Source organism: Pogoniulus pusillus, chromosome 30 (genome assembly GCF_015220805.1).
Source record: "Pogoniulus pusillus isolate bPogPus1 chromosome 30, bPogPus1.pri, whole genome shotgun sequence".
Classification (NCBI taxonomy): Eukaryota; Metazoa; Chordata; class Aves; order Piciformes; family Lybiidae; genus Pogoniulus; species Pogoniulus pusillus.
Window position 1 is genome coordinate 14,011,950 of NC_087293.1, and position 26,958 is coordinate 14,038,907.

Sequence of the window (26,958 nt, forward strand, 5' to 3'; positions counted from 1 at the left end):
AAGAGCTACCTGTCCCCATTTCCACTTCCTTCCCTCCCAGCCAAGAGCTACCTGTCCCCATTTCCACTTCCTTCCCTCCCAGCCAAGAGCTACCTGTCCCCATTTCCATTTCCTTCTCTCCCAGCCAAGAGCTACCTGTCCCCATTTCCACTTCCTTCTCTCCCAGCCAAGAGCTACCTGTCCCCATTTCCACTTCCTTCTCTCCCAGCCAAGAGCTACCTGTCCCCATTTCCACTTCCTTCTCTCCCAGCCAAGAGCTACCTGTCCCCATTTCCACTTCCTTCCCTCCCTCCCAGCCAAGGGCTGCCCACCCTGTCCCACCACCACGGCCACCCTCACCTCCTTCGCTTCTTGCGGCCAGACTTCTTCTTCTTCTTCTTCCCGCGGGCTGGCAGCAGCGCACGCTGCCCATCACACGAAGGGCTGAGGAGGAGGAAGAGGAGGAGAAGGGGGAAAACAATCCCCACTAACAATTCAAAATACTCAAAATAAAACCTGAATCATCTCACGTGGGGCTGCTGCCTCCAACCCCCAGCTCGGGAGCAAGGATCGCTCTTCATGGTGGACCTGGGGCACGAGTGACTGCCTAATTAGCCTCTAACGAATGCTTTGGTCATGGCTTAAATGAAGTTCCACCTCCACACGTTTAATGGAGACATAATGAGACAGCTCCTGCACACCACTGATCACTTAAAATATGTTTGCTGAGGTTAACGACTCCGTAATGGATTTATAGGCTTGGAGTTGTTGGGGGTTTTTTTTTGGTTGCTCTTTGCAAATATGCTTTAAATAATTAATTGGCACTTAATTTGCATACAATAATTATTGCCAAACAGATGTATCCGGCTAGAATAAAGGATCTGACATCTGTTAAGTAGCAATCGATTAGAAATGTATCTATTTATTGAGGTGCTCTGATAATTTAATGAGATATGCATCTCTGACACAGTTGTTAAGCCTTGGGGGAGGAGGAAAACTAAAACCAAACAGGCAAATCTGCAGCAAATGAATTTCTTTTTTTTGTTAAGCATATGCTGCCAGCTGACATTATGTTTCACTGAGAAGCAAACACAGTGCTTCAACGAATTCAGAGCGCTGGAGTGAAAGTGTGACACGCACTCGGCGGCTGCTCGTTAGCCAAAGCGAGCTGTTGTAAACAGAGGCAGGGGGGAGGGCAGCTGGTGGCAGCCTGTGGATCGCCAGGTCGATCCCCAAACAGACCTGGTGTGCTAGTTTGAAGCTAGCTAGGATGTTTTGGTGAGAAGAACTAGATTACGGGCTGTGAAACAGTGGTGGTGTCTACTTCACTCGTAGGCTTGCTGAGAGGTATAAGAATAAGAATCCAAACATTCACAGTATTCACAGTATCATCAGGGTTGGAAGAGACCTCACAGATCATCAAGTCCAACCCTTTACCACAGAGCTCAAGGCCAGACCATGGCACCAAGTGCCACGTCCAATCCTGCCTTGAACAGCTCCAGGGACGGCGACTCCACCACCTCCCCGGGCAGCCCATTCCAGTGTCCAATGACTCTCTCAGTGAAGAACTTTCTCCTCACCTCCAGCCTAAATCTCCCCTGGCACAGCCTGAGGCTGTGTCCTCTTGTTCTGGTGCTGGCCACCTGAGAGAAGAGAGCAACCTCCTCCTGGCCACAACCACCCCTCAGGTAGTTGTAGACAGCAATAAGGTCACCCCTGAGCCTCCTCTTCTCCAGGCTAACCAATCCCAGCTCCCTCAGCCTCTCCTCGTAGGGCTGTGCTCAAGGCCTCTCCCCAGCCTCGTTGCCCTTCTCTGGACACGCTCAAGCATCTCAATGTCCCTTCTAAACTGGGGGGCCCAGAACTGAACACAGTACTCAAGGTGTGGTCTAACCAGTGCAGAGTACAGAGGCAGAATGACCTCCCTGCTCCTGCTGACCACACCATTCCTGATGCAGGCCAGGATGCCACTGGCTCTCTTGGCCACCTGGGCACACTGCTGGCTCATGTCCAGGCAGGTATCAATCAGTACCCCCAGATCCCTCTCTGTCTGGCTGCTCTCAGCCACTCTGACCCCAGCCTGTATCTCTGCATGGGGATACATAGGTAAGGCACTGCTGCTTCTTGGGAGCTCTGAGCTGCATCTCCCTCTCTAGCCTCTCTGATTAATCCACTTTGCTTCCTTCATTCTTCCTTGGGACTGGGGTAAGGTTGAGAGGGGTGGGAGAAGGTGGAAGGGTGGTTGGGAGCCCCTCCTGGGAGGGCTGCTGTGTGTCTGTATTACCTTTTATCTTGTGTATTTCTGTATATACTGTAACTATCTGCTTGTATATGGTCTGGTTGACTGGCTAGGGCTGGGAGATAGGTTGGACTGGATGATCTTGGAGGTCTCTTCCAACCTGGTTGACTCTATGATTCTATATTGAGCTGAGCTGTAAATATAAGCTTCATTCAAATTGCCAGAGCCAGCTGAGTCTAGTCTGGGTGATCTCCAAAGTGGTGGTGGGGGGTAACACCCAAACCATCAAACCTGGGACCAAGGTTTGCAAAGGGCACAGTGTGTTAGTTTGAGCCTAGCTAGAATGTTTTGGTGAGAAGAAATAGATTACAGGCTGTGAAAAGGAAACAATGGTGGTGTCTGCTGCACTCATAGGCTTGCTGAGATGGATAAGGACAAACCCAAAGATAACAGAGTTGTTCTCTCTCTGGGCTTTGGGCTGAACCTCTCTCTCTAACCTAACCTGCCATCTGTGTGACTAATCCATCTCCTTCCTAACTCCCCTGGCCAACCCTCCAAGCTACCTTAAGAATAAGGCAAAGTCTGGGGTAAGGTGGAGGGGTGGGAGGAAGGTGGAAGGGTGGTTGAGAGCCTCTCAGGTTTCTGGGAGGGCTGCTGTACTTTTTAACTCCTATATTTCTGTCTATAACTGTATCTATTGTAAATACCTGTTTGTATCTTGTGCTAAGCTGTAAGTATAAAGCTTCAGTCAATTTCCAGAGCTGCTGAGTCTAGTCTAGGTGATTTTCCAAGGGGCCTGGGGGGGAACACCCAAACCATCACACACTGCTAACAGCCCAAAGCCTCTGTGAAAACCCTGTTGGAAAAGAAGGGTGCTGGGCTTGTGCCTTTGTTTCCCCAGTGCTGGCTCTGCCAGTGGGAGCAGCCACGAGCAGAGAGTGTGTGACAGTCACCTTTCTGCAGAGAGGACAAACGTTGTTGTTAATAAAATGACTACCACAGAGCACACATCACTCCGGGGGGAAGCACTTTGGCTCTGCTGCACCCTGACACTTGCTCATCTGGGGCTTGAATTGCTACCAAAATAGCATCAGCCAAAAAAAAATTAAACAAAACAAAAGCCAATTGCTTGGTGCTTTTAATGCATTATTATCCACCCCCCCACAATTGCTCTGCAAAATCAGACTGTTTGCCAGTCCTTCTGCTGTGACCTGGGAGTGAGTGTTGCACGCTTCTGAGGCAGGAAATCTAAGGTGAGACCATACTGTAGCCTGAGAAGCACCCAAGAACTCCTTACTCTCTGCTTGCAGAAGTGCTGCTGAGGGACAGGACACACAGGGTAGGTCTTTCCTGCTGCAGTAAGACAGAATAAATGTGTTTTCTGAGCTGGCTTGTTGCTGATCAGCCCAGACATCTCCACAAAACCACCCTAAGGATCTCTGCTGAACCACTGATCTCAGCCCCTCACTGCCCAGCACGCCCAACCCCAGTGCCTACGTGCTTTTCCCTAGCACAGATTTGAGCTCCCTAGAAACCAGGACTGGCTGCATCTCAGCCTTCCCTTGCCCAGGGCCATGGCCAGGCACTGCCAAGGCCAAGGAAGAGCAGGGAGGAAACTCTGATGGTGCCGTGCAGCCGCAGGCAGTATCTGTAGAGCCCTTCTCCCTCTCGCCAGATAAAGCCTTTTGTCTTTGATGTGGAAGCTTGCTCCCTGCACTGATCCAATTTTAATTGTTTCTCTGTGATTATAATCAAAGCCTAATTAAAAATACGATTTAGATTATTGTTCTGGTTGGCCTGAAATCTGAAGATATGAAAATGTGCTTTCTTGCTCTTCCTTCCTACCATCTTTAAGCAACTGGGGAGGCTTTAATCCCAGAGACAGTTTAGCAGGAATTGCTCAGAGATTCTGGTTGCTTCATCCCACATCTACCACGTTTGATTCCTTTTTCCCTCTCTCAAGGTGTCAGGGGTCAACAACAAACTGGTAACAAAGCTGCCTCCTAATGAAGCCAATGCTGCTGGTCTGATATAGGTGTGGGGAGAGGGGAATTGCCCAGGCAGGGATACCTTGCAGACCTGGTAGAACACAGGGTTGCTGGCAGATCATCTTCCAGTCAGGGCTGCTTGCAAGGAGGCTGTCAGAGCAAGATGTGGTTTGCAGCTGTCTCCCTGTGAGCATGCTTCGGGGGTTCACACAATCACAAACCTTTGCTGTACGCTCACAGGGTCATTTATGCCACCCCTAGCTCTCACTGATCTCCTGGGTGAGCAGTTACAGACCCCTCCTCAGCCATCCCCCTGCCCCGGGGCTACCCTGTACACAGACCTGCCTCCTACCGGCGTGAGAAGGAGCCTGGAGAAGAGGAGGCTCAGGGCAGACCTCACTGCTCTCTACAAATACCTGAAAGCAGGTTGTAGCCAGGTGGGGTTGGGCTCTTCTCCCAGGCACCCAGGGACAGAAGAAGAGGACACAGCCTCAAGCTGTGCCAGGGCAGGTTCAGGCTGGATGTTAGGAAGAAGTTCTTCCCAGCAAGAATAATTGGCATTGGTATGGGCTGCCTGGAGAGGTGGTGGGGTCACCGTCCCTGGAGGCGCTTAAGGGGAGGCTGCATGAGGCACTTAGTCCCTGGCTCCTGCCTGCGTGACCTGTGGTGAGCACGGTCCCTGCCTGCGTGACCTGTGGTGAGCACGGCCCCTGCCTGCGTGACCTGCGGTGTGCACGGTCCCTGCCTCCTGCCTGCGTGACCTGTGGTGTGCACGGTCCCTGCCTGCGTGACCTGCGGTGTGCACGGTCCCTGGCTCCTGCCTGCGTGACCTGCGGTGTGCACGGTCCCTGGCTCCTGCCTGCGTGACCTGCGGTGTGCACGGTCCCTGGCTCCTGCCTGCGTGACCTGCGGTGTGCACGGTCCCTGGCTCCTGCCTGCGTGACCTGCGGTGTGCACGGTCCCTGCCTGCGTGACCTGTGGCGTGCACGGTCCCTGGCTCCTGCCTGCGTGACCTGCGGCGTGCACGGTCCCTGGCTCCTGCCTGCGTGACCTGCGGTGTGCACGGTCCCTGGCTCCTGCCTGCGTGACCTGCGGTGTGCACGGTCCCTGCCTGCGTGACCTGTGGCGTGCACGGTCCCTGGCTCCTGCCTGCGTGACCTGCGGCGTGCACGGTCCCTGGCTCCTGCCTGCGTGACCTGCGGTGTGCACGGTCCCTGCCTCCTGCCTGCGTGACCTGCGGTGTGCACGGTCCCTGGCTCCTGCCTGCGTGACCTGCGGTGTGCACGGCCCCTGCCTCCTGCCTGCGTGACCTGTGGTGAGCACGGTCCCTGCCTCCTGCCTGTGTGACCTGTGGTGAGCACGGTCCCTGGCTCCTACCTGCGTGACCTGCGGTGACCATGGTCCCGTCTCTCCTTCCCTTTGGCACAGCCGTTGGTGGTGGAGGCCTCCTTGGCCGCTCTGCCGCTCAGCTTCTCCGTTCGCCTGTCCTCCGCAGGGTGCGGCAGGCAGCTGAGCGTCCCGCTGCAGGAGCAAGGGGGAGGGAGAGCAATCAACAACTGTCCTCGCAGCTGGGCTCGCTGGCTGAAGGCTTCCCACCGGCTGGGGAACTCCCTCTTTAAGCAGGCAGGACCTGTGCTGCTGTGAAGGGGAGCTGCGGGTTGTTCTTGGGCTTAGTCCCCCTGCAATGGGAAATGCTCCAGCAAAGCTCCCGTTCCCAAGCAGCATCCCAGCACGGACATGCTGTGCTCGGCTTTCAGGCAGAGGTGCCAGGATCATCGCGCAGCTCAGGAGCAGCTGGACAGTCCTATGCTGCAGGGACAGCACAAGGTCCAGATCCACACAGCAGCAAGGGGCCAGCGCCCCTGGACATGTTCCTCTGTGCTATGAGTTCCAGCTCTACAGAGGCAGCACTGGGCTTGCAGTCTGGTAGGAAACAAGAAATGCTGTAGCATTTCAAATGCTGCTCCCCAAACCTGCTGCTATGCTGCCAAAACCTTCCCACACATCCACAGCCCAAAGGGTGCTTTGGCTGCAGAGACCATCGCACATGGACCCGGGAGATAGGAAAAAGAGGCTGGGGCCAGACATAAGCTGCACATCTAGGAGGTTGTGCAGTGCCTGGAGGTTTGTTAAACAGCAGTGTGGTGCTACAATAGCACATTAGCCCAGCTCAGGCACGGCCAGAGACTTGCTCACCCCGGGAAACATCCTGCTGCCTGCCCCAGCCATTAGCAAAGCTTACCGGGGCTGTAATTGGCAGGGAAGCACCTGCAGGAGAGGGATCACCCCTTTCCCTCCACATGTGCTTTCTCTCTCAAGAAAATCCCACTGCTGACTTGTTCTTGGAGCCCACTTGGTATGACCTGAGCATTTAAGGATGTACACCAGACACAGGAGTCAGCAGGGAGAAGCTGAGTGAAATGTTTGTGGCACCAGATATGCAGGAGGTGACAGTTCTTCTGGCTTGAAAAATCCACTATCCTGCCTGTAATAAATCCCTCGGCTGCTTCCCAACATCTACGCTAGTTTTAACCACCTACATGGTTAATTGCCTGCTTTGTGTGAGCTAATTAGCTTGTGGCCTCTCCCAAACCCCTTTTACAAACACTCTTCTGAGGCTCGGTCATTAGGATCCATTAAAAATGTCCCCAAATTAATGACCTGTGCAAACTCTGGGCTGGATCAGCTCCAGTAGCAGAGGCAGGAATGTGCCTCTCCAGGCTGGGGGGCACTGCTGCCTGGACATGGCAGGCAACGTCCCTCTCAGCCCAGCTCCTACTCTTTGGGATTTTCAAGTCCTAGGGTTAAAACATATTGGCCTTGGGGCAGCCAAGGACTCTTGTACTGCAGCACGCTGGGAACCATTTCTTCTGGGCTTGGAAGTAATTATTGATGGAAATAATTATTCTCCAATGCCATCAAAGGCTGGCTTCAGTTCAACCAAATGTTCCCCTCTGATGAATGCTGAGAGGCACTAACACTCTCAACTGGCTGGTAATCCCCTCCTGTTAAGCTCTGGAGATGCTGATTGAATATATATATACATTAAAAAATGTGGGGGGCTGTTGTTGTTATCTTTCATGGCTGATAGAAAAGTGCTTGCAGTTTGGGGTGAACTATTACTGTGGCCTCAAAAGAGAGGATTTTCTCACCTTGCCCCTGCCAGCCTCTGCCTGCAGAAGGAGAAAGCCTCTGCGAGGGTTTTGCTGGAGCCAGCCCCAGGAGGACATTGAGGATGCTTAGTGCCGCAGCTGGAAGCGCAGGGCTTACCCGGCACAGGGGACAGGGACATGTGCTAGAGCAGGCAGAAGGAAAAGGAGGCAGGAAGGATGCTCAAGGTTTGCCCTGCTGGAGGGCAATGGGAAGGAGGACTGCAGCCTATTTCTGCCCGACGTGTGGGTTCGTGTTTGGCCCTAAGGAAGCTCTCCTAGCCGTGGGCGGCTGGGCTAGGACAAGGCAGCTGCTCACCCCTCCTGCCTGCCCTCCAGGTTTCTGTTTCCATTAGGCAGCTCAACTGCTTGCACTCATTTTTCTGTTTCCTTTCTTTCTCCCATGCAGCAACCCAGCCTATCCATCAGACCTGTTCCAAAGCAGCATCCCTGCTCCTGACAAAGAGATCCAACAGTGCAGGGCATCTTCTGGGCTGCCTGCAGCCAGCTCAGAGCAGAACATGCCCTGTGTGGTGAGACACTGGCCCATGTTGGCCAAAGAGGTGGTAGATGCCCCACCCCCACCAGCATTCCACGTTAATTGATCTAACCTGCTCTAGTTGAAGAAGTCCTGCTCCCTGCAGAGGGATTGCCCTCAATAAACTTTAAAAGTCCCTTAAAACCACAAACACTTTGCAATTCTGTGCTGTGGCCTTGAGTGCCACAGGTGAGACCCACAGGAGAGTCCCTGGAGCTTAAACCAGCCCAGGCTCAGGGGCCCTTGGGACTGCACTGCTCTTCCTGCCCAGGGCTGGATGCTGGCACCCTTCACAGAGGATGGGGCAAAGGCACAAGGTATTTGCTGCCCCATGGAGTGGAGCTAACTCACCGAACATCCCTGCTCTTCCACCCCAGTCTGTTGCTCTCGGTGCCGTGGCCAAGTGCCATCTCATCAGGCCATGAAATGTGGCACTTGGTGACAGGCTTCACTGGGAGCTGAGCCCAGTGACACCCGTCCCCCCCGGCCCTGCAGTGACATGCAGTCGGTGCGGGTTTGGTGCGCACTTGAAATCCCTGCGTGCTGGCATCTCGGCGCTGCCAGGGCTGGGCAGCTGCCCTCCCCTGCCTGCAGGCACCTGCATCCCAGCTGAGTTCCTCTGCCCTGGCCCCACAGCAGTCTCCTGCCACAAAGCTTTCATCAATCATCCTTTTTCCCTGCAGTAACTCAGCTTCTCTTCTCGAGAGGAGAGAAAAGCAGGAAAATTGCTTTCCTAGTGACCTTTCAGCTGCCAGACCTTGTCACCAGGCCACGTCCCCATCCACAGCAGCATCATCCCTCTCCTCCAAAGGAAGGGCTCCAGCAGTCCCAGCCCTCAGTGGCCTTTCTGCAGCCTTTCTGTCCTTTCCAGCTGCTTTGCAAGCAGCAGTGTAAGCAGACTGGTGCTGGATCATGCTAACCAAGCCTTTTCTTCCATCATGTAACTCATGTTGCATGCACAGCCAGGCCGAGTGCTGGGCCCTGGGTGCACATGGCTGCATGCACAAGCACTTTGGAGTCCCTGGGCACTGGCAGCACTGCACTGACAGCATTTCCAAGCTCAGGGCAAGGTATTTGGGAAAGCCAATGAAGAAAGTTTACTGCATTGCCCTTTTCAGCCCTGCCTGGATCCACGTTTCCATCATCTCCACAGCCCCTGGTGAAAAGGTAGGAGAGTCTCCAGCCAACCAGAGCCCCAAAAAGGAAAAAGGTTAAAGCATCTCTGATGAGCCTATTAGTTGTGAGTGTTTCAGTGGCATTAAACTGATGATGGATGCCTCACCTGGGGACTGGGAACACCAGCCTGTGAAAGGACACAGGTGTCTGTGGCAAGCACACAGCCACAAAGGGATGTGAGAGAAACTCCTGTGCCTGTAGCTGATGGCACCAGGGATGCTCTGGCTGCATCTCCTGAGTAACATGCACAAAGTGCATGAGTGTGTGACCGAGCATCTTCCCACTCCTCCCCTTCCCTCACCCAGAGGGTGGGCAGGAGGAGACAGGTGGTGGGTTTGACAAGTGGTCCCTGCTCTCATGCATCCCCACAGCTCCCTGCCAGGACCACCTCTGAAGTGCTTCTACCTTGGGCTCCTGGCCCTGGTGAGGATGAACTAAGCTGCTCCTGGCTTCTCTATAATCCACCCCTTTGGGCTGCGAAGCCTTTAGGCGCCGGCAAAAGCATCCTTTTATTTTCCATCTTGCTCGCTGGCTTTGCTCATCTGATTGAAAACGAAAGTGGTCAAACTGTTCCTTTGTCCCAGGAGGGGGAGGAGGCAGGAGGGAAGGTTGTAAAGACACTTCCAAGCAAAAACTCCAGCAGATGTGTTTACGTAAAAGCTCTTTGAAATATGCACTAAAAATACCTCTTCAAAATTAGGAGATGCGAGGCAGGGAGGGGGAGAGGAGGGGAGGGAGAGGAGGGGATTGCGAGCGCCTCCCGCACACAGCCTGTGGCAGGTTCTTTCCCCACCTCATTCAAGCTGTTATTATTAGTGCAGAAGGAGCCCTGCAGTTTGTTATTGAAAATTATAATAGCAAATCACTGAGATATTTTCCCTGATTACACAGACCCGGAGCCAGCTCCATTCTAATCTTCTCCCCGCTCCGTTCTGCGCGGCGGCAGAGGCGCCAGCTGCAGGAGCGGCCCCTGCTCTCCTCCAGGCACTTTAAAAACCCGGAGGAGAAAGACAATTCTCTTAACGCACAGGTTTTCAGCCAGTCTTTGCCAGCCTCCATGAGCCCTGCTGCAAGCCTGCGTGTGGCAGTGGCTGCTTTAACTTCTTGGCCTCCAGGAAGGTTGAGCCACCGCTCCTAGCGCACGTCCCGGGGCCAAAGAAGCAGCTTGGCTCTTTCTTTTCTAGCAGCTGATTTGCTATGCACGGCTGAATCAGAACGGAGGAGCTTTCCTGCTTGGAAGAGGCCCCGGTAGCTGGGGAGGGTTGGTGCCAGATGCACTGGGGGACACTCGCAGCCCACGGGAGGACTCTGTCCTGGGCATCAGCTGGCAATGGCAGCAGCTCCCACCGTGCAGCACAGTGAAGATGGCTCTGGCCATAGGAGGAAAGTGATGCTCCCATGGACCACCTTTCTGCCTGCTTCCCCCTGCTCCCCACAGCTGAGTCTCCTCCTCTGCAGGGGCACCAGGACCCCTGTCCCCTTTCCTTCCCGAGCACCTGGCTGCCATGCAGGGCTTGGCGTCACCTTCCCTCGCTGCCAGCAATCCAGGGTGGCTCTGCCAACTGCCTGCCCGTGACAGCAGAGAGAAGCCTGAGGAACATGGCACATGATTGGATCGTTTCTAAAGGAAACCTGGATGGCTGCCTCATCTCGAGTGGCTTCTGCAGCATCTTGTGCCTCCCACGTTGCCACCTCAGAGGTCCCTGGGGTGCTTTGTGCCCCTCAGCACCTGCACACTGCTGCGCCCAGCTTGCTCTCAGGCAACAATCCTGTTCCTCTCCTGTACTCAAATCCTCTCTCTTAAACAAACACCCTGCAGGTTCCCATGCCTGTAAAGGAGACAGTTTTCTCCTCAGTCAAGGAATGGGAAAAGAGGAGACTTGGCTGTTGCCAGTGCCCATGGATGCAGCCAGAAGTGCTGACACTGTCATGCTGCACCATGGCACATCAATCCTGCACATCCCTAATCCATCTTCTAGGGGATTCCAGGCTCCTGAGTGACCATGGCATGACAAGGAGGGACTGGGGCAAAGAGCTTGTACTAAACCCATCCTACAGCCCAGCTGGCCCTGAACTGCACTCCCATATTCCATCCTTGCCATCATCCCTCACCAGTCTGGAGAAGCCATGGGGGCAACCACTCTCTGGTAAAGGAGGCAGAGCTGGTGGCCATGCACAGGGGCAATCCTAAGCAGCCTTTGTAGAACTCGTGATTAGGAAAAGCCTGGAGCTGAGCTACCTACAAGCAGTGCAGGGGAAAACACATCTGGGCAAAGGTCATGGCTGTGGGCTGGGAGGGAGCCCAGTGCCTGTGCCTGGATACTTCCCAACACAACACTGGGAGCTAGAAGCCAATGAGCACCAGGAGATGATACTTAACATTTTAGAAGGGTTTCAAGGATAAAACAAACAAACAACAACTATGAAAAAAAACAAACAAAGCCAATACACAAAACGAACCCCAAACAAAGAGACAAACTCAGTGAAGGATGTCCCAGGAGAGGGAGATGCTCTGTACAACATCATGTGGCTGGAGAGCACCTTCATGCCTAATCTGCTGCACAGTGCCAAGCCCCTGCCCCGGGGGATGTCTCCTGTGCCACTACAGCAGGTTCAGGCCAAACCCCTGCAGCAGTCCTTGCTTCAGTGCTGGCTGCCGTGGGTGGGACTGTGCTGGCTCACAAGATTCCAGTCCCTCACAAGGGTTAATCCCAGGGTCTTTGGAGATCCTCATGGCAGGCCTGGGCTCACTGTTCAGCGAGGAAGCCACCCTGTGATGGCAGGGCTGGGCCACAGCATGCCACATCTGCGGCGCTTGGTCACTCTGAGTGCTCTCTGCCATGCTCCCATCTGTTCCCTTACCCAAACTCTGCTCTGTTCAGCATGGCAGAGAGCAGAGAGACACTAACACAGCTCATTAAATTTTCATCAAACAGGGATTGTAAGCACACAGTTGCCAGGAGCTCCTGGGAGCACCGAGAGATCACTTTAAAAATGAATTAATAATAAGGCAGGTTGGAGGCAGGGAGGGGAAGACAGTGGAAGAAGATCTGCTTGGAGCAGCAGTGCTCCCTTTGCCACTCACACAGAGCTTCTCCCTCCTCTCCCTTCTTTTCTTACTTTTTAATTGCCACTGGAACAGGAGGGAAAACAGGTTGGAGGTCCCAAAACCAGACCTGAAGGGGGCCTACAAGAAAGATGAGGAGGGACTTTTTACAAGGGCCAGTAGTGATAGGGTGAGGGAGAGAGGATTGAAGCCTGAGGAGGGGAGATTTAGACTGGAGATTGGGAAGAAATTCTATCCAGTGAGACACAGGAACAGGTTGCACAGGGGAGGCTGTGGATGTCCCCTCTCTGAAAATGTTCAAGGCCAGGCTGGATGAGGCCTTCAGCAACCTGGTCTAGTGGAAGGTGTCCCTGCCTGTGACAGGAGAGTTGGAACTGGATGATCTTTAATGTCCTTTCCAAACCAAATCATTCTATGATAACTCCAAAACCTCAACCTGTTCACACAGCTACCAGCTTCCAGCAGAGCTGCCCTGGGGATGACTCTGGTTGATGGGGAAGGCATGGAGAAGACAGCCATCCCATCCACCCAGGCCTGGGGCAAGCACACAAGGGCAAGTTGCTGTCTACCACTGCCTGAAGGGAGGCTGTAGCCAGCTGGGGTTGGGCTCTGCTGCCAGACAACCAGCAACAGAAGAAGGGGACACAGCCTCAAGTTGTGCCAGGGGAGGTCTAAGCTGGTTGTTAGGAGGAAGTTGTTGGCAGAGAGAGTGATTGGCACTGGAATGGGCTGCCCAGGGGGGTGGTGGAGTCGCTGTCCCTGGAGATGTTGAAGCCAAGCCTGGCTGGGGCACTTAGTGCCATGGTCTGGTTGGTTGGGCAGGGCTGGGTGCTAGGTTGGGCTGGCTGAGCTTGGAGGTCTCTTCCAACCTGGTTGATTCTATGATTGTAAGTCACCACCCCCTGTTAATAAACCACTCCATGTGGCAGGACACAGGTGTGCCTGCCTGCAGGTAATGAACAGCAAGCCCAGGGGCTCAGCTTGAAATGGCTCTGACATTAAAAAAGTGCTCAGCCCTCCAGGACATACCGATGGGCACATCCAAATGAGTGTCCTCAACCCAGGGCACTGGATCTTTGATCGCATTCTGTGATTCTGTGCTCCACAACCTCCCTGGAGATGTTCAAGGCCAGGTTGGATGAGGCCTTGAGCGACCTGTTGCAGTGGGAGGTGTCCCTGCCTGTGGCAGCTGGTTGGAACTGGATGATCCTTGAGGTCCCTTCCAACCTAAACCATTCTCTGATCTTGAAGGTCCCTTCCAATCCAAATCATTCTATGATTCCTACCACACAGCAGACCCTGGAGTGCTGTTTTGTGGCACCCAGAGCCATTCAGGGCTCAGAGCCAGAAAGAAACCTCTCTGACTGCTTCCAGGTCTTTCCCTCAATCATCCACACCACCATCATTTTAAATTCCCCAGTTTACTGCTCCCTAGGGGGAAGGTTTGAAGGAGACAGGTGGGTACCATGGCAGACCGTGCCAGGAGAAGATGGAGAGAATCCTTTCCCTTTCCAGCACATCCACCTTTAACTGGGTGCAGTGATCATGTTTTGCTTCCTGGGGTTTGCAGGGCTGAACTGATATTTGTGAAATCACAGAATCAACCAGGTTGGAAGAGACCTCCAAGATCTTCCAGTCCAACCTAGCTCCCAGCCCTAGCCAGTCAACTAGACCATGGCACCAAGTGCCTCAGCCAGGCTTTGCTTCAACACCTCCAGGCACAGCAATTCCCTGGGCAGCCCATTCCAATGCCAATCACTCTCTCTGGCAAGAGCTTCCTCCTCACATCCAGCCTAGACCTGCCCTGGCACAGCTTGAGACTGTGTCCCCTTGTTCTGTTGCTGGGTGCCTGGCAGCAGAGCCCAACCCCACCTGGCTACAGCCTCCCTTCAGGGAGTTGCAGACAGCAATGAGCTCTGCCCTGAGCCTCCTCTGCTGCAGGCTGCACACCCCCAGCTCCCTCAGCCTCTCCTCTCAGGGCTGTGCTCCAGGCCCTCGCCAGCTTTGTCACCCTCCTGTGGACACCTTCCAGCACCTCAGCATCTCTCTCGAGGAGCCCAGAACTGGACACAGCACTCAAGGTGTGTCCTGACCGGTGCTGAGCACAGGGGAACGCTCTGCTGTCCTCAGCTGATAGCAATCCAGAAGGGCAAAGCCTTGCTCTTATCCACGTTTGGATAAACCAGAATTATTCATAAACAACAACAACAAAAGAAATCAAGATTATGCAAATCCATTCATTAGTTCTCAGGATACCTCCAGGAAAATAGAGGAATTAGTCTTGCTAACAATGAGACATTATGTAAGTGCATGTCTGAGCATGCACAGACCCACACGCTGCTGCTGCTGCTGGGACATGCTCACCTGCCTCTCATCCTGGGATCCCAGCACTGGAGAGCAAGGCTTGGCCTGTGAGAAGCAGACACTGAGACTCTGAGACACCCTAATACCTCATGGTAAGCAACAGTACCTGCTGCAGACCTCTGCACCTCACCCCACAGGTTCACAGATTGCATTGGGTTGGAAGAGACACTCAAAGGTCATCTTGTCCAGCACCCCTGCAGCCAGCAGGGACACCTCCAGCTAGATCAGGCTGCCCAGGGTCAGATCAAGTCTGATCTTGAGTATTTCCAAGAGCAGGGCCTCAACCACAGCCCTGGGCAACCTGTTCCAGAATTTCTCCACTCTCATTGTGCAGAACTTCCTTCTGATGTCCAACCTAAAACTCCCCTGCTCCAGTTTCAAATCATTGCTCCTCATCCTACCACCACAAGTCCTTCTAAACAGTCCCTCTCCAGCCTTCCTGTTGGTCCCCTTTAGATATTGCAATGTAGCTATGAGGTGTCTCCAGAGCCTTCCCTTCTCCAGGCTGAACAGCCCAAATTCTTTCAGCCAGGGTCTTGCAGAGACATCTTCACTGTCTCCTCTGCACCCATCATGGACAGCTCAGGCATGAATCCCATCTCCTTGTTCTAGCCAGAGTCATAGAATCAACCAGGTTGGAAGAGACCTCCAAGCTCAGCCAGCCCAACCTAGCCCCCAGCCCTGGCCAATCAACCAGACCATGGCACTAAGTGCCTCATCCAGGCTTTGCTTCAGCACCTCCAGGGATGGTGACTCCACCACCTCCCTGGGCAGCCCATTCCAATGCCAATCACTCTCTCTGCCAGGAACTTCCTCCTAACATCCAGCCTAGACCTCCCCTGGCACAACTTGAAGCTGCATCCCCTTCTTCTGTTGCTGAGTGCCTGGCAGAAGAGGCCAACCCCACCTGGCTACAACCTCCTTTCAGGTAGCTGTAGACAGGAATGAGGTTACCCCTGAGCCTCCTCTTCTCCAGGCCAAGCCTTTCCTACCCAAATGAGGAGGTTTATATTACATGCAGGGCCAGGTAGGGTCTGGATAAGGCCCCTTGCTCAGGACCTGTCCTTTCCACCCTTGCACAAACCCTCACCCTGCTGTGGCCTGTGGCCAGCTCGGCTCTCCGCAGCGCAACGCCACCGTCTGAGCAGGGTGTGATGGGGAAGGGGAGATAAAGGTGTGCTGGTTTAATTAGTGCCACATGCCTCTCACTCTCTAGGTTGTGTGGATGGTTAATTATTTTTATAAAGAAAATAATTAGTCCCAATCAAGGCAGAAGCTCTCCAGAATTACAGCTCATTAGCCGCTCTCACATTTTTTTCCTCCCTGTTCTATAAAAAGTCATGTGGTGCTGATGAAAATTACAGACCCTTGGAACCAGCATTAAATACAAATTCAGGCAGTGTTACCATCCCATTACCATCAACTGCATCGACTCGGCCTGGGTAATTGCAGCTGGAGCTGGAGTGCAGGGATTTCTGCTCCCTGCTAGCTCTGAAAACAAGCACTCTGCCCATTAGTTTGCCGGAAACAACGCCACACCAAGACACAACTTGGCTAAGCACGGCCCCAGGAGATGGCAGGCAACAAGGAGAAAGAGGAGAGCAAGGCAGCATAGCCAGGGATGAGAAGAGGAGGGCTGCTCGGTCTCTGTTCAGCTCCAGTTGGTGGTGGGGCTGCTCCTGCAGAGAACAGGGGGACCGTGCAAGCCTGGTGTTGGTCTGCGTTAGAAAGGTGAAGCAGGTAATGATGCAGCAAATGTGTCCTACAGGCTGAGGCAGCAAAGCCTCCAATCCAGGGGGTGGAAGGAGCTGGGGAAGGTTGAGGGGACAAGCAACAACCTTTAAGCAGTGGGACTATCCTCACAGGATCTGGTGTAAACAAGGCACGGAGGGATGCTCTTGTTGAGGATGCAGGAGCAAACCCAAGCACGTCCCTCTGGACCGTCCTGGTCCAGGGACCGGGTCTATCGACCGCCGCAGAGGGCTCGCTCAAAGCCTAATTGAAAGGAATCAGGGCACGTTACAGGGAGTTCAGGCAAATCGATGCTGATGTGGGGGGCAGGGCGAGCGGGCGCAGCAGCGGAGCGGCTGTGTCCCAACCCTGGCTCTGCGGGCAGGGCTCAGGCTGTGGCCGTGGGCTTTGCTGCTTGCTTTTCCACCACGGAAAGTCAAGGTGAGACCTGCTGTCCTCTGCTCCGCTTAGGACAGACTCAGTGGCAGCGCAGGGTGAGGGTTGGCAGCAGCAGCCCGCAGCGAGGAGGGGGCAGGGGAGCCACGGGTCCTCAGGATCCTGCTTTTCAGTTTCCATTAATCAGGGCCGTCCGTGCCTTCAGCGGCATTGGCAGCCCAGCCGAGCCGGCAGCAGCTCTTTGGCCCCTGAGCCTCCGCTGCAAAATTAACCCACCCGTCCCCATGGCAGCTGCTCCCATGCCCCTGAGCACCTGAGCCTGCCCAGAGGCATGAGGATGGGAAACTCTGGGCTGTGGGTAGAGAAAAAAGACCCCCAGGCAGCCCTTGAGAGCAGTGGGGTAGCACTTTCTGCCATGAGGCATTGAACAGTGGGAGCCAAACCTGCTGCTGGCACATGGTGCTGGTGTTGGACATCTCAGCACCTACAGGGACAGGGCTAAAGGCACTACTCCCAAAGGCAGGGACAGGGGCACAGCCTCAGCACAGCTGAGAGCAGAGTTGTGCCTGGATCTGCCAGATGAACTCTCCAAGACATCCAAAAAACGTTCCAAAATATCTGAAGGACCTTCTTGGCCTGGGCTGGCTCCTAAACCACACACAGGAGATGTCTGGGAGAGCGCAAGGACGGGTCCAGAACTGTGCCAGTGACTTTTGCAGACAGAATGAGCAACAGAGTACCTGTGTCCAGGGGTTCCCCGGGATCCTGAGATAGATGCAGCCAGCATGTCCCCTGCCCTGCAGAGCTCAGCCCTGCACAGAGCAGCCAGAGTCTGAAGACACAAGTCCAGAGGTCACCAGGAGACCGCGTCCATCCTTGATTAAGAGGCACAGGGCACAGGCAGGTCAAGAGCCCATGCACACCACCGCTCTCCAGCGTGTCAGGCTGCAGAATAGCCCCAACCCAGAGACTCGCCAGCGGGTCCCTTTGTTCCCCCTCTGCCGGCAGTGCCCACCCAGACCCCGCTCCCTCTCCCCGGCACGCGTTCCTCCTCCGCCTCTGCTCTCCGGTGGCCCCGCACCATTGTCCTTCAGCAGCTCTGCCAGCGCCTGCCTGATGGGCGGACAAAGGCAGGGGCGGCTGTGGCAGGCAGATAACCACAGAGCCTGTCCCACGCTGCAGGGAAGGGCAGACAAAACATGGGCACTGGGCTGCTTTGTTGCTTTGAGGTTTTTCATCCTACACGTTCCTGAACTTGGAGTTTTGTTTGGCAAACAGAAACTTCATCCCGTGGAAGAAGCACTGCTGAAACTGCTTGCTTTGCTTCTCCCCATCACAGCAAACCTGCCCATGTGCTGATGGAAGCTGGGGGAGGAGGATTTGAAGAGGGAAAATGACTTATAGGAGGCAAATTCCCAGAGATAAACCACCAGTCTCAGGGGAAAAATCAGCCCAAAGCCCTGACTGCCTCCCAGGCATGGCCATGCCCTCTCTGCCCACGGAGGGCTGGTCCACTGCCCGCAGACAACGGAGCAGCAGAGAAGAAGTTCTGTTTGCATACTGCTCTACATGGGTGTTGTATGGGCACTGCTTTGGTGGGCACAGATTCATTCAGCAGGTGGTCTTTACCTGGGAAGTGTCTCTTAATGCAAACCCATTTCTCTTGCTGGGCAATAACTGTGCTCTCATCCTGGCAGTCAGGTAGCTAACATCACAGCCTCCTCCCTGGCTCTCTTCCAGTCACACACCAAAGCAGACGCTCCCAAGCATACTTGGGCATGAGATAAATTCAGTACAACCTATTGCCAAAGTGCTATCAAGTCCCACCAGGATGATGTGCTGCTGGAACTCGGTCTTAGTGGCAGAGAACAACCATTTTCCCATCACAGCCTGCGGGTTCCAGAGCATTTTCAGCTCCTAGCATGCGAGGTGGGAATCTGACTCCCACCTCTGAAGCCAACAGCGTGAAGGTCTTTGCAGACCCTACCGGCGAGGAAGTGGGATGGGAGGAGAGAGAAGAGCAACCCTGCCAGCAGAGGACCCTACCCTCACTGCCTCCAACCTCTCTGCCAGCCCAGGCACCCAGGAGATCCCCTCCTTGGTATCCCTCACTCCCACCTGTGCCACACACAAAGCAGATATTTCTTCTTTCATTAGTGCCAAGACATAAACTAAACACTCTCTTCACAGAGAGAGTGGTTTCCCATTGGAATGGGCTGCCCAGGGAGGTGGTGGAGGCACTGTCCCTTGAGGTCTTCAAGAAAAGAGTGGATGAGGCACTCAGTGCCATGGTCTGGTTGACTGGATAGGGCTGGGTGCTAGGTTGGACTGGATGAGCTTGGAGGTCTCTTCCAACCTGGCTGATTCTATGAACATAAAGTGTTACACAGCTTGCCAGCAAAGCAGTTACCCTCAGTCTTGCTGCCTCCAGACCAGGCACCTATCTCAGCCAGCCTCAAACTCCAGTAAAGTTATTTAATAGAGTGTTATTTTCCCTCACTTTTGAGGTTTTTTGAAGCCCTTCCTGCAGTCCCCACTGCGCTGGCAGGGGAAGTGCTCCCTCTGCATGTGAAGAGAGCTGCTATTTTTAACCTCCCCGTGTTTGTCAGCGCTTTCGGCTCGAGTGCCTGGTGGAGAAGCCAGTTTTGCTGCACCCAGCATCCCGCAGAGGGTTCTGTGTCCTTTGCTAGGTGACAGTGGCACCAAAATGTGGGCACTGTGCCCAGCTGTGATACTGGAGGTAGTGGTCCAGAAAGCTGGATTGAGCCAAATCTGCACCACACCAGAACCCTGTTACGGATGCTGTGCCGCTGGGATCCACCACTCCTGGCAGATTTCAGGCATCACAACCTCTGCATCTTTGCACACCCCTATAAAGCCAGAAAGTGGGGATGTGAAAACAAATTGGATCCTGGGGTGTGGTGTTTCTCCCTGCCCTATGCCAGGAATGCCAAAAGGCTCTGATCTGGGAATCCAGCACAGCCCTGTTTTCCAGCTGGTGGTCAGAGCCAGAAGACAGCCCAGGGAACTGGGAGACACATGCAGAGCAGACTGTGGGTCACAGTAGAGCCACACTCTCCTAAGAGAAAAGAGTGCCAAGGGGCTTGAGTTAGACCAGGGCTTACAGAAAAGCCCTGGCACCACCTGCAGCCAAAACGTGGGTGGGATTTGCTAGCCTGGCCTGGGCTTTGCAATGGTGAAAAGGTTTCAGTGGCTGAAGGGAAAAAAGGGAGAAAAAAAACAACTGGAAAGGATGGTCATGCATGAAATGATTTCATTTCAGTGATGTGGGGTTGGCATTTGATGAGTTCATCTTATAGAATAAGGTACATACAGAAAGGTCCAGCTGCCAGGCATGGAGACGTGGGAAAGAGCAGGAATGTGGCTCAGCAGACAAGGGTTCAACTCCAGCTTCCTCTGGAAGGAGGAATGTCCCAAGCCTGAGGACCCCAAGGATGCATAAGGACCTCCAGGTCAGCAAGATTAGAGGCTGAAAAGACCCCTTCTGGGGACAAACCACAGCAGGAGAGGCTGCTCTGGATGGTGGAGGCAGGACGGCAGCAGCAAGGAGACAAAAGCAGCCTCAGGGTTCACTCGTGGGCAGAAGCTCAGTCCCTGGCATCAGGATCATTGCTGCTATTTATTATTTAGGGCCTCACAGCCCTAACTATTTATTAGGCAGATGTCAAGGGAGGGGTGTGAACCCATGCACAGGGTTTAAGAGCCCTGTTCTCCTGCCTCTCTGGGGACAAGAGATGGGCAAGGACAGGGGCTGGCTAGAGCAAGAGATGCAATGAGATGTCTGACAGCTCTCCCTGAGCTGGGCAGGAACAGGTCCCAGCTTCATGAGGCCACATTTCGCTGCCACATTTCACCCTGACACTTCAGTCACTCAAGTGCTGGGATGGCACTGAGCCCAGCAGGGAAGGGCACCCCACGGCCAGTGCAGACATTGTGAACCCTCACTCCAGAGGCTGTCTATGTTCTTGCTGGAGCTACAGAGCCAGATTTGGGCCCAAAGCAGAGCACTTGAATAAGCCTTTACAGGTCAGAAATAGCTCATCCTCCAGACCACAGCATTTTCATCCACACTTATGGGTTCCAGTTCCTGCAGAACTGGCCTGGGGACAACTCTCAGCCTCATGTCTGCTTTTGGGAGCTTTTAGGCAAAGGTAACAAAGCCTACATGGCCACAGCAGGTGCACAGTGGGGAGACAGTACCCAAAAGCTCTAAGAAGAAGCACAGAGCCCCTGTGGAGGCTTCCAAGGCCACTTTTCCCTAAGTCTTTAGGTGCTTCTCATGCTGATGCATGTCACCTGGCTAAGGCACCCGTGGGTGCTGAGCCTGCCGGTGCCACTCATGTGCTTACTGCATCCCACTCAACCCTGGCAGGAGCCGCCTGCCTCCTGACACACTGGCAGGGCCACCACTCTGGGGACAGAGCTGTCCCCGACCCCACCTGCAGAGCCCAGCAAGGACAGAGTCACCACCACCGATCCAGCGGAGAGACAGATGGACGGGTCCGGGAGGGAGGAGGAGGATGAAGGCTCTGCAGGCAGCAGGGAGGGGGTCTCGCAGGCACCCCCGGTTCTGCCCCTCGCTCAGCTCCCGAGTTGCCTAATTAGCTCTCCCTGCTCCGCCGTCCAGCTGGAGCCGGAGGGCAGGGGCAGACAAAAGCCTCCCTATTGACAGCCCCTCCGAGGAAAGGTTTTTCTTCTCCCCCTCCACTTTTCTTTTCAGACCCCTCTCCCCCCGCCTGGGCCGGGGCCATGGGCTCATTAGCGCCGGGCTGGTCGGGAGCGGAGGGAGCAGATGGCAGCCAGGCTGCTGGCGAGGCCGGGGCTGCCGCCGCCTCTCCCCGCAGAGCAGATGCCCCGGCGAGGGGGGGATTAACGGGAGCGGGGGCCACGGGCGCGGAGAGGCCTCCGGTGGGGGCCTCCTCCCCAGCAGCACACTCCGATGCCAAGGGCGGCTACCAGCCCGCTGGGGACAAACGGCCTTTGGGGATAGCGAGATGGGGCCATGAAGGTTAAGGGACAGACAGCAGAGGACAGCTGGCCCCCAGCTCTCCGTGAGTCTCCATCAGGAACCCCCCGCTAGGACCAGAGCACTGCCAAGAGCATGAGAGAATTGCAACCACCTTTGCCCTGCTGTGGTCACCTACTCTGACCCCCTGGCACTGCAGTGCCTCGGCTGCTCCTGCCCAGTCCCAGCACGGCCACTCTCATCCCGGCAGTTGCAGCAGCAGTGCCCAAGCCTGTCTCCAAGATCGCTGGTGGGGGCAAACCAGACAGCAAAACGGCTTAATCTCACTGCCCAGCGCTCCCTTCCCTCCCCCTCCATGCTCAGTGAGTCCCGGGGGATTGAGGGTTAAAGCACAAATCCCCTGCACTGCCCCGATGTGACCCACTTAGACCATCTGGCAGGGAGGGATGCAGGAGCCTCCTTTCTCCGGGTGCTGCTGGTACTCACCCAGCACCACCGGCTGCCCCGGGAGCTAACGCTGGCATCCGCAGCCCTCAGCCTCACCGGTGGTCTTCAGATGAGTTTGGGGGTGCTGGGATGGGGCAGTCAGTGCCACATCACCGTGGCTTGCTGCATAGGAGCAGGAAACCCAAATACCTCCAAAAAGCATCCACAAGATCCTGGACTGCCACCAGCTCCAGGTCCCAGAGGGACCTTGGGGCACCTCCCAGTCTGGCTGTCCCTGGCAGCTGCAGGTCCCCTGGCAGAGCGATGCTGATGAAATATGCAGCAGCGCTGGGAGAGGTCAGGCCACGGAGTATGAAGCAGCTCCCAACTACTACACCACGACTGAAGTCACGGCCAAGGAAAGAGAGGCAGGCAAAGGCCCAGCTAAGAGGGAGGAAAGAGGATCCTGACTGTGGGGCTGACTACAGCATGGCAGTAACACCTGTCCCTGAATGCTGGGCAGAGACAGGTGGCACCTTATCATGAGAGTGTTTTCAGCTCACAAGAGCTGAAGCCTTTTGCAACGTCCTTATGCACCAGTAAGAGGGAGCAGGGACACCCTGGCTCAGCAGAGTGGGCTTGGGGGCAGGGTAGGAGGGTTTCTGTCGCCATTCCTCCCCAGTCAGCTGAGCACACAAACCCCTCCAACCCCATCCTGGGATTTTGCATGCAGTGAAGCAACCTCTCTGCCAAGGCAAGTGTGGGGACAGTTCCAGCTCTACCCAGCTGCCCTACACTACTGAGTCCCCCAACTCCAGCCACAGATGCACTGCTGCAGCCCATGTGGCAAAACCCTGCCGGGCCCTACATGGGGCAGGGTTAATTGGAAAAGTCTCTTTCCCCAGCACTTGGTTTTTCCCTTTCACACTGCAAACTGGTCAATAATCCATTTACTTTGGCAGAGCCCTGCTCTGGGCATGAAGCTCTGTCAGGGGCTAGAGTACATGACCCACCCCCCGCCCCCCTAACCCCAGCCCTGGCAGGACCAGGGAGGAAGACATTAATGTATTCTTTTGTTCCAGGATGAACTGTGGGTTTAGCAGAGCTTTAACCCTCCAAACCTCCCAAAGAGCTTGCTGGCAACATGTATGGAAGAGACTTTATCTCTGGGAGCAGCAGCAAGGGCATGGCAAAGGTTGAGGCACAGAGCAGAGCCAGGGGGTAAAACAGAAATTCACAGAGCTGGAAGGGGGGGGGGGGGAAGAAAATCACCTTCTGGCTTGGAAATGCCACTGTTACCCCCCAGGGATAAAGGATTGAGCCCTCAGCACCCTGTGGGAATGGATTTAGGCTTTTAGCACTGTGAGGACTCCCAGATGGTCCCTATGCCACAGGTGAACCCCTTGGAATCCCATGAGGGCACACTCGTAGCCAACAGAACTGATGCAGAGATGGGCAATGCTGGCCTAGAAACCACACCACTGCCTGTGGTGCTGCAGGAGGCATGTGCCCAGATCCAGGGCAGAGACCCACGGCTGTTAATTGTAGGGAAAATGCAGATCCAGATAATCTTAGTTTTTCATTTGGTTAGCTGGTCTCCCTGCCTCCTCTCTGGTGCACTCAGCTCACTGGCACTGCAGTCGTCTGCTCTTAAATTAGCCGGGAGCATCATCAGGGAAGAAAGGCCAATCCCAGCAGTGGTACAGGGAAACCTTCAGGAAAAGCAAACCCAGCACGAAGCTGGGTGAGGAGATGACTGAGAGTGGAGCTGCTGCAAGCCTTGGGGCTCTGCTCACCATGGATGGAGAGAAGGAGCCTGCCCCTGGCCCTGGCTGGGCTACAAACCTGCTGCTGGCTCTGGGTGCTGGGGACATTGCTGTGTATCCCGATGGGGGCCCTCTGCAAGACTCCTGGGAATGTATGATCTGACATCCCAGAGGAGTGATCCTGCCCAGACAGCATCCTCAAGCTCCTTGCAGAGCCCTGCATGATGCCAGCCAACTGGTAGCCTTGATAAGACAGGCCAGGGACCACGGTCTCTCAGCTCCCCCAGCCTTGGGCTTCAACCTCTCCCCAAGCAGCAAAGCTCCCCTGTGGCACGGGGACAGAGGCTGCCCCTGCTCGACGTCTGTAGTGAGGGCAGTGGCACAGATGACTGCACAGCAGGGAATGCCCCCCTGGCTCCCGCCAGTGGCACACACTGTGAGGAGACAAAAGGAGCTGGGCTGCATCAACACCACGGCTGGCTGCTCAGAGCACACCACAGCCCAGGAACCCTGTCAAGGAGGATCTGACAGTGCCGAGGTGCAAAACACGGCAAAGCTAAGCTGGCAGGTCCGTTTGTGCTGGGTGCTGAGAGCTCCCAACCCCTGCACAGACAGTGCCCCTCTCGCTGGAGCCGGCACATGTGTTCCTTAACTTTTTGATGGAGACGCAAGCATCCTGAGCTGCAGTGCCCAGCCCGGCTGCGATGTCCGCAGCAATCCTAGCTGCTGGCCAGAGCTGTGCATTCCTCCTGCTAGTCTGGCTTGCTGGATTTCCTCAGCAACCTCATTTGCTGCTGTATTGCATCTCTAGTTGTGTGATATTTAAGCAGCTTGGCTTGCTCGGGTACATTCAGGCAGGAGAAGTGAGAGCCAGCATCCAGCCTGCTGGCAGCCCCTTTGGGTGCCAGCCCCTTTGGGTGCCAACCATAGCCCGATGCAAAAGAGGAGAAAGATCTAGTGGTGCCTCTGCCCCAAAAAGGCTGAAGCCCTGTGAGCTGCCTGTGGAAATGAGATTTGCTCTTCTTTGGAAGCCTAAGTTGTGCCTTTCCTAATTTCCTACCCTGATTAATGGCAATCAGAGAGATTGGGAAAAAAACATCACACCCTGGCAACTGGGCTGCAGGGACAGAAGTGACCCAGACATTGCACAAGGAGCAGGACCCTCATCCCCATCACTGCTGTGGCTCACAGCCTTCACTGGCACAGAAGACATCCAAACCAGTGAGCTCCCTGCTCTTCAGCACAGGCTGAGCCCCCCCATACCCAGCCCACTGCAGACTGAGCCCCTCTCCTCTACAGACCCATCACCTTCAGGAAACTTTGGGCTGTTCCCCACACTGGCTGGTAAACTGCTAGCAGTGGAAATACAGAGCAAAGACAACCAGCAAAAGCCTGAAACAGTGCAGAGGATATTTTAAACCAGTGTTGAGGGAGCAAAACCAAACTGGTTTAAATAAGAGAGCAGACTGTTGTGAGGAAGCCACACAGCTCCTTGCCCAGGCAACAGCCCAGCTGAGCAGCTTAGTGGGTACAAGCAGCCTCCTCACCCTGTTTCATGGGGTCTGGCCATTGCCTCTGGCAAACACGGGGGGCACCAACAACCCTGGGAGTAGAAAAGACAGGGCAGGCAGGCACCAGACGTGCAAAGCTGACACTCCTTGGCTTTTGAACCTGGGGGCACTCAACCTAGAGCTGCCCCAGTCCATGCTGTGTGCAGGTTCCCTGGGCAGCTGCAGCCTTCAGGCTGCATGTCCTTGGGGTGCATCAGCCTCCTTCCTGCACCAAGAAAGAGTCCACCTGGATGGAAGCTGTTCCCCTCCCTGGGCATCACCTTCCTAAGGTTCCCAGTGATGAAGTTAGGCTGAGACAAGCCAACCAGCAGGACATGTGCCTCAAGTTTCTGCATGGCAGGGATAGAGGTGGCCACACTTTCTGGCTGATGACCCTCACCACTGCCCCTCCCTTCATAGCCAAACTAGAAGGTTCCAGGCTCCCACCTGCTCCCCAGAGGAGGCAGTCATCTCCTAAGCTCCAAGCATCACCAAGCCAAAGTTTCCCAAGCCTGTTCCCATCCAGAGCACAGCACCTACCAGGGAGGGAGCCCAGGCAGCCGGCATGCCTCTGCCCCAGGCATCCTCCAGCTGCTAAGTGAGGGTGGGGAGGAGGAGACGCTCCAGATCCTCCTAATGAGGGGCTACTAACCGGGAGTAGGGAGAAGAGTTGGAGAGTCAGGAGGTGAGAAGGAGGTTGTCCCTGAGCCCCCCCGTGTCCTGGCAGCCCTTACCTGGGCAGCGGCTTGCGGGCCGTGATGCTGGCCACGATGATGCTCTCGGGTCGCGGCGTGGCCACGGCTTTGAAAGTGCCTCTCCAGAACTTCTCGAAGAGCTGCTTCTCGCCTTGCTGCACGCTGGCCATGGTCCTCCCGGGCTCTAGCTCCGCCGCTCTCCGCGGTGCTGAGCTCTACATCCCCGCACGGCCCCGCTCCCTACCCTTACATCCCCGCACGGCCCCGCTCCCTGCCCTTACATCCCCGCTCTCTACCCTGCCCGGCTCAGCCCGGCTCAGCTGGGCTCGGCCCGGCTCGGTTCGGTGCCGGGAGCTGCCCCGGCACTGCTTCGGCGGGCGGGAGATTTGCGGCCCGAGCCGCCCCCGCCTTCCGTTTTGTGCCGGCGAGGCGGGGAGAGGGGCCGGGCCCGGCGGCCGTGCCCTCCCCGGCACCGCCTCCCGCAGCTGCTGCGCCCGGAGCCGCGGGGAGCCCAGCCCAGCCCGGCCCGGCCCGGCACAGCCCGGCGGTGCGATCCAGCTCGGTTCTGCCCCGCTGGAGACGGGTGTCCCAGGCAGGTTTTCTCACTCGCAAACTCAATTCCATCCTGTCTTCATAGTCCCCAGGGCCCTCCTTGCTCCATTCCCATCATTACCATCCCCAGGTGAGGAACCACGTCCAGCTTGCTGCTGGATCGTGGGCACCCCTGCAACTCGCCCTTTGTGGGACACAAACCCTCCAGGGCGAAGCACCACAAGTCCCTGCCCCCTCAGGATAAACTACAAGTAGCCTTTGTGCTCGTTCACTCCCAGCTATCAACGAGACAGTTGGAGGAAAGAGAAAAGAGGGAGAGCGTCGGATGGCTGAGGGAGAGAGCCGCGGGAGGTCA

General features: G+C 55.4%; 1 protein-coding gene across 4 annotated transcripts in view; it reads right to left on the bottom strand.

The window, feature by feature from the left end:
- The window catches only part of SRRM4 (serine/arginine repetitive matrix 4), a 53,781-nt gene extending 27,352 nt beyond the window's left edge, over window positions 1-26,429 (bottom strand). For 3 of the 4 annotated variants that reach the window (XM_064168682.1, XM_064168683.1, XM_064168680.1), the window contains exons 1-3: window positions 26,091-26,429; window positions 5,584-5,727; window positions 340-423 (exon numbers count right to left, since the gene is read on the bottom strand). In XM_064168682.1, the coding sequence (XP_064024752.1) occupies window positions 340-423; window positions 5,584-5,727; window positions 26,091-26,221 (359 nt within the window). In that variant the 5' untranslated portion in view covers window positions 26,222-26,429. Of the gene's footprint in view, window positions 1-339; window positions 424-5,583; window positions 5,728-17,367; window positions 17,452-26,090 lie in introns of those variants that run through there. The other variant, XM_064168684.1, reaches the window with a different exon arrangement.
- Window positions 26,430-26,958: the final 529 nt, after the last annotated feature.